Below are 7,370 nucleotides of genomic sequence, written 5' to 3'. Positions count from 1 at the left end.
CATTTGTAATCTTGATGCATGGGAAATTCAGAGAGATTTAGCAGGACATATTAACTATATATCAAACCTGCAATCCTCTCCCTGAGTGCTGTGTCTTACTTTTAGCTTTTATAATATGTTTTGTATTATTTGTTGTTGTTTTGAGGGAAACTAGCAATGATGTGTTTTAAAGCTAATAAATAAAACGTTGTATTTTAAAAAACAACCAGCAAAGGCTTTTAGTTGTTAAGAGTCGTCTTAATGCACATTCTCCCACAAGCATTATCTGCAAAAAAGCTTTAAACCTCCTTTTTTCTGAAGGGACGTGTTTTACAACTGAATTGAATTAAAGGTTTTACCAGGTTGTGTTTCTTATAAGGTCTTCATAATCATTTTCTTTCAACTTTTCACTCAAGTGTGCAACTTTTCTACTTATTATCTGTCGCTTCTTTCATTTTTCTTGTGCGAGGAAGCTGTAAATAACGCTGACACTGGCTCAGTATGAACACATCTTTTCTGCAGAATAAGCAGCCGGTTAAAGCTGCCGCCTCTCTTTACCGGCAGAGCATCTCTTCAGTTTCCTGTGGCGGCACAAAGTTTCCGTGACACGCACGGACACGCACGGATAAAATGGTGAGTTTCAATGTTTTTGCTGTTTTCAAATCAAAGTGTGAGGGTGTGTGTGAGAGAGGAAGATCCTGACTCTCTGATGGCTCTATTTGTGTTGACAGTGCTCAGCCTCTGCCTGCCTGCGTGGAGCGGTGAGTACAAACACATTATGACAGATAAGAGATGTGGTGATAAGTGACTATTACTTTATATTAATCGTCAATTGTTTTGAGACTCAATTAACATACATTTTTCTGCTGTTTTCAGCCTCTCAAATATGTAAATGTGTCACTTTTCCATTCTTTATATCATACTCAAGTGAATATCTTAAAGTTTCTGATTTAAAAACAAGACTGAATGTTCATAAAACAGAAATGTGATTATTGGAATATGCCAGGTTCCAATTTCTTGTTATTGAAATGTCTTCCTGGTTTTCCAGTTGGCATTAATCTATTAAGTGTTATAAAACAACACTTAAAACAACACTAATGTTTTAAGTGCACTTTTCTGAAAGAAGATAAAGGAATGATATGGAAGCCAAACAGCAGGGAGTCTCTCAATTGACCTGTGCATGGAAACAAAATAATTATTGCCATAAATTGAGAACGAAAACAGTAAATCTGCGGATATGTTGATTTGTTTGATATTTGATTTGTCCTCAGCCATATGGATTTAATAAATAATGACATGGTGAAAAGAGGAGACACAATTGTGACACACAGCAGCCCGTTTTCTAACTGTCTCGTTTTACAGTTGGGAATTTGAATATCTCCTATATGACTCTATAAAGTGTTATAAAACCAGACTTGAAGGTGTAAATCAGATGTTTTATAGACACCTTTGTAACAGGAGATACAAGGACTGTTATGAAAGCAGAGCAGGGAGTCTCTCAATGGATCTGTGCATGAAAAATACTTTTTTGCCTGAAGTTTATCGCCATAAATTGATATTTGCTCTATGCCTAAAATGTTAATCTGCTGAAATGTTGCCTGTCCTTTGCCATTTGGACTCACTAAATTATCTCAAGGTCAAAAATGTGACGCACGGCAGCCCATTTTCTAACCGTCTCTTCCCAATTCCCCCTGTTTCTCTGCAGCTGTGAAGGTGGTCCAGCCCTATAAAGTGGTGAGCAGCAATGGTACGGCTCTGGTTCAGTGCTTTCTTCACCCCCAACCCTTCCACCACCAGAGCCCCCTCCCTAACAACGACCTGTCGTACCCGTTCCCTGAACCTGAGGACCTGCGGGTGACTCTGCTGCGAGGCCTCCACGGATCCACCAAGATTTGCTCCTCCATCCTCAACCTCACAGGGCCGATAGAGACGGGGGAGGAGGGAGAGGTAAATGTGAGGGGGTGTTAAAGGTCACCTATTTGTCATGTATCTTCTACATCAACATGTGTCCCCTCTTCTTCATGTCTCTTCTACATCAACATGTGTCCCCTCTTCTTCATGTCTCTTCTACATCAACATGTGTCCCCTCTTCTTCATGTATCTTCTACATCAACATGTGTCCCCTCTTCTTCATGTCTCTTCTACATCAACATGTGTCCCCTCTTCTTCATGTCTCTGCTACATCAACATGTGTCCCCTCTTCTTCATGTCTCTTCTACATCAACATGTGTCCCCTCTTCTTCATGTCTCTTCTACATCAACATGTGTCCGCTCTTCTTCATGTCTCTTCTACATCAGCATGTGTCCCCTCTTCCTCATGTCTCTTCTACATCAACATGTGTCCCCTCTTCTTCATGTCTCTTCTACATCAACATGTGTCCCCTCTTCTTCATGTCTCTTCTACATCAACATGTGTCCCCTCTTCTTCATGTCTCTTCTACATCAACATGTGTCCCCTCTTCTTCACGTCTCTTCTACATCAACATGTGTCCCCTCTTCTTCATGTCTCTTCTTCATCAACATGTGTCCCCTCTTCTTCATGTCTCTTCTACATCAACATGTGTCCCCTCTTCTTCATGTCTCTTCTACATCAACATGTGTCCCCTCTTCTTCATGTCTCTTCTACATCAACATGTGTCCCCTCTTCTTCACGTCTCTTCTACATCAAACATGTGTCCCCTCTTCTTCATGTCTCTTCTACATCAACATGTGTCCCCTCTTCTTCATGTCTCTGCTACATCAACATGTGTCCCCTCTTCTTCATGTCTCTTCTACATCAACATGTGTCCCCTCTTCTTCATGTCTCTTCTACATCAACATGTGTCCCCTCTTCTTCATGTCTCTTCTACATCAACATGTGTCCCCTCTTCTTCATGTCTCTTCTACATCAACATGTGTCCCCTCTTCTTCATGTCTCTTCTACATCAACATGTGTCCCCTCTTCTTCATGTCTCTTCTACATCAGCATGTGTCCCCTCTTCCTCATGTCTCTTCTACATCAACATGTGTCCCCTCTTCTTCATGTCTCTTCTACATCAACATGTGTCCCCTCTTCTTCATGTCTCTTCTACATCAACATGTGTCCCCCTCTTCTTCATGTCTCTTCTACATCAACATGTGTCCCCTCTTCTTCACGTCTCTTCTACATCAACATGTGTCCCCTCTTCTTCATGTCTCTTCTTCATCAACATGTGTCCCCTCTTCTTCATGTCTCTTCTACATCAACATGTGTCCCCTCTTCTTCATGTCTCTTCTACATCAACATGTGTCCCCTCTTCTTCATGTCTCTTCTACATCAACATGTGTCCCCTCTTCTTCACGTCTCTTCTACATCAACATGTGTCCCCTCTTCTTCTTGTCTCTTCTACATCAACATGTGTCCCCTCTTCTTCATGTCTCTTCTACATCAACATGTGTCCCCTCTTCTTCATGTCTCTTCTACATCAACATGTGTCCCCTCTTCTTCACGTCTCTTCTACATCAACATGTGTCCCCTCTTCTTCATGTCTCTTCTACATCAACATGTGTCCCCTCTTCTTCATGTCTCTTCTACATCAACATGTGTCCTCTCTTCTTCACGTCTCTTCTACATCAACATGTGTCCCCTCTGTGGAAAGAGACTCTGAAAGTTTCAGGAACAAAGATTCTCTCTCTTTTTGATCCATTTCTATAAAAACCTGTCTGAAAATGAACTGATCAGATTTTGGCCACTTTATGATGTCATAACAATGTTTTGTCTTGTGTAACCATTAGCCAATCAGCAACCAAGGTAACCCCGCCCCCCCCCCCTTATCACCTGAATCTCCTCCTAGAGCACCATTGAGTTCTTTTTAACCAAATGTCTCTCAGAGGGGCGTGGGGAGGGGCTCCTTATTTTCACCTAAAGTAACAGACAGAGAATCAGCACTTTGGAAACAGGGCTGAAACAGAGGGGATTATGGGTAATGCTGCAATGATCCGTTTGGTGTTTGGAGACAAACACTTCAGAGACATGTTTTGTATAAATCTGAGACCTATAATAGATTGATGAAAAACAGTATAATAGGAGACCTTTAAATTATTCCAACTTTGACCAAAATGATATGAAACGATGTACTTTAGAAGCTTGATTGTTACATGTTATGAGCCTTAGCAGACCATTTACATGCACAAAAACCTTTATATCACACTGCAGGGAAGCAAAGCCCCCACAAAGCACAATAGGGCCTCTTTAAATTCTTCCATTAAATTGTGTTTCCTGGCGTTTTAGGTGCAGTGCTCTGCTCAGAGGAGAGAGGGCGCTCTGGAGCTGACGGTATCCGGACTGAGAGCCACAGACACAGATCTGTATCGCTGTGACATAGAGATCTTCTACCCTCCACCGTACCTGCGGTTCACTGGAAACGGCACCCTCATTCACATTTTAGGTGACCTGCATATTTCAATAATATTACCCCCACTGATTCCACCGTTCACACATCATTCTTACTCTCTCTTCATCCTTTAACTCTGTCCTCAGGCAGCTCTGACTGTCCGGCGCCGGGGGCTCAGAGACAGATTTCAAACAAAGAAGATGAAGGAGAGGAAGATGAGGATGAAGAGACGGCGGCACCAGTCAATGTTCCTGTGATCGTCCTGGTGATACTGGTGCTGTTCGTCCTCATAGTCATTATGTACCTCCAGGTCAGAGCATTATATTGAATTTGTATCCCTATATTTTATCGTTATTATTTTATCTCTATAATTGAAGTGGTGGAAGATTGTTTTACGCCTAAGTTATTCATTTTCGTAACCTTTTATTGAGCATTTTTACTTTAACTTCTTATGTTTGTATGCATTTTAATTACATTTATGCACATTCTTACTTATTATTTTATTATATGTTTTTGTATATTTTATTCATACATACTCAAATAGAGTAGCGGTCATGAAACCCAACTTACCCCAAAATAAATAAAGTATTATTTCTGATTAAAAAATGATCAAATAACCCTGAAAAAGGTTTGCATTCAACACCCTAATAACACTCAGCTGTTAGCTACAGTACATGAACTTAAATTAAATATTGTAGATTGTCAATGTGTGTGTGAGCCTCTCCGCTCACACAGAGTTCAAATATGGACGGAAAGAGCAGGTTCGGTAACACTGGCGTTTATTAACTCCAAACAAAAGTATCCACGGGTCTCCAACGTTGCCCGTGTGGCAACCTTCACAGGTCCTTTTGCCACCTTCCAGGATCCCGCCTACTGCAAAACAAACCAGAACCAGGTTACGACATGCTTTTATTCCGGCACTGATTACCTGATTCCGATCAGCTGTCTGAGCTCCGGCCGAGCCACTCCCTTCACTCCAGCAGCCGGCGCCCTAACCCCACCCCGCTGCCACAGTGTGCTCTTCCAATTAAAAGATAATCAGATACATAAAAAACATACAATTATACTGTGAAAGTCTATATTTGTTGGCAAATGAAACTGCAGTAGGATAGTGAATAGTGGCTTTTTATAGTAAAGTCATTTAAGCGTCAGAATTATATAAAAATATAATTGTAACTACAGTATACAGTCAATTTGAGTGAGCAAATGTTAGGGCTGTACAAGGGCGTGGAATCAAATGCACGATGCAGAGACAAACAAAGTATCAACATGTGTTTTAATGTAGACAGGTCATAACACACTGAATACATAAAGCAACAAAACAAAAACTACTAATACACTAATCTAACTCTATGGACGATAACTCTATGGACAATGACAAAAGGATCTTACGCTGGAAGGCTTGGAACACACAAGACAATCTGGCAACGACACAGGGGAAGACGAGAACTATACTAGACAGACAACACCAGGTGAAGACAATTAGACAATCACAACCGTGGGAAAACAGACAAGGCAGGAAACGTACTTTAGACACATGAGGGTAGACAAGACTATCAAAATAAAACAGGAACCTATCGAAACACTTAACATGAAACCTAAACTAGGGAACAATCTTAGCAGAGCCGTCTACGCACAACAGCAAATGTGTTTTGGACATATTGAAATAAAGCATTGATGTTTCTGTTACTTGTCCCCATGATTGAAATATAATAAAAGGTAGTTATCATGTATTGTTTACTGAATTAAAATCTCTGTGTTTTTATTTGCAGGCCTCACAGTGCGATCGAGGGAGGAGGGAGATTATCAGACCGGTTCACACGGTGGACGCTGCTGTATTTTCAAGTTACAACTTGGCATGAAAATCAGGATTTGATAGTCAAGTTGGGCCTATTTCGTCCATCTTTGCCTAGTATCATTAAAGTACCATTGATTTGAATGGAGGATACAAGTAAATAGGGTCGGTCGTTACCCTTTATTAAAGATCACCTCTGTTATGAGTTTTTTTTTTTTTACCGAAAGAAGAACAAATACCAGAATTGCATTTTGGTGTGTGTATATTACGCTGATTAAGTATGAACAATTATGTTTACATTATAGTAAACACAACTTGTATTGACTTGTATTGCTAATACTGCAAACTACTTTTTAATTAAAATTGATCATGATGGAGATAACATGCTTTTTAATGATATGTATAAACACATGTAAAGGGTTGAATTGTGTTGTTAAATCTAAAACTGTGGATCCATAAAGAAAACTACTTGATTGAAAGAGATTGCCTTAGTATGAGTTGTAAGTAAGCAAGTTCTGATGTAAACATGCATAATATTAACTTAAAATATGGCTCTATCATTGACTGCAATTGTTTAACAACATGCAATATGATTACTTTTTTATCTATACATCTATTAACTTTATATATCAATACATTTCAAACTTTAGGGCAAAATATAAGTTAAAGATCAAATTGGTATTTAAAGTTATCATTTCATTATTGAGATAAAAGCAACAGTGCACCCCGTCAACTTTGCACTGGCACCATCATCATGCCACTAGTATTTCCACATATACACAATAAATAAAAGCAGGTTCACCTCCCCATTTTTAAAACACTGACCACAAGACCTTTCGTTGAATCTGGATGCTGTTTTTTTTCTTCGATACTGCTGCATGTAATAAAACCTGCAGACTCGAGAGCAGTGGTTCTCAAACATTTCTGTCATTCCCCACTTTGAACAGGTGGGCCTTTTCATTCCCCACCTGTTCCTCATCGCTCCAATAAAATGGTAGGCCAAGCTTGAAATTGTCAAATGTATCGTTCTATAACAGGGGTCTCCAACCTTTTTTAGGATGAGAGCTACTTTCAAAAAATAAAACAAGTCGTGAGCTACTTTTACTCCTCTTTTAGTTTTTTTGCAGTGTATATATTTAGCACATTTTAACATTATATGCTACCTTTAACCTTTGTGTGCTGTTTGGGTCTGTGGGACCCGTTTGCAGTGTTTACTAAAATAAAATGTAGCAATTTAATTATTT

At 39.7% G+C, this 7,370-nt stretch overlaps 1 protein-coding gene across 1 annotated transcript; it reads left to right on the top strand.

The window, feature by feature from the left end:
* The first annotated feature begins 655 nt into the window (after window positions 1–655).
* On the top strand, window positions 656–7,028 carry cd28 (CD28 molecule). Its single transcript, XM_034216347.1, has 5 exons — window positions 656–740; window positions 1,685–1,926; window positions 4,229–4,385; window positions 4,478–4,641; window positions 6,104–7,028. Exons 1-5 carry the CDS (start codon window positions 689–691, stop codon window positions 6,191–6,193), a joined length of 705 nt encoding a protein of 234 aa, XP_034072238.1. The 5' UTR covers window positions 656–688; the 3' UTR covers window positions 6,194–7,028.
* Window positions 7,029–7,370: the final 342 nt, after the last annotated feature.

This window comes from Gymnodraco acuticeps, unplaced genomic scaffold (genome assembly GCF_902827175.1).
Source record: "Gymnodraco acuticeps unplaced genomic scaffold, fGymAcu1.1, whole genome shotgun sequence".
Lineage (NCBI taxonomy): Eukaryota > Metazoa > Chordata > Actinopteri > Perciformes > Bathydraconidae > Gymnodraco > Gymnodraco acuticeps.
Note: the sequence above shows the minus strand (reverse complement) of the source record. Positions and strands in the feature narration are given on the sequence as shown.

Bases quoted from the DNA above. Each gene is read 5' to 3' on its own strand.
- cd28 (XM_034216347.1), top strand. From the start codon at position 689: ATGGCTCTATTTGTGTTGACAGTGCTCAGCCTCTGCCTGCCTGCGTGG. The intron at 1,927-4,228 runs GTAAATGTGAGG...CTGGCGTTTTAG, and splicing joins AGACGGGGGAGGAGGGAGAG to GTGCAGTGCTCTGCTCAGAG. The intron at 4,642-6,103 runs GTCAGAGCATTA...TTTTATTTGCAG, and splicing joins TAGTCATTATGTACCTCCAG to GCCTCACAGTGCGATCGAGG.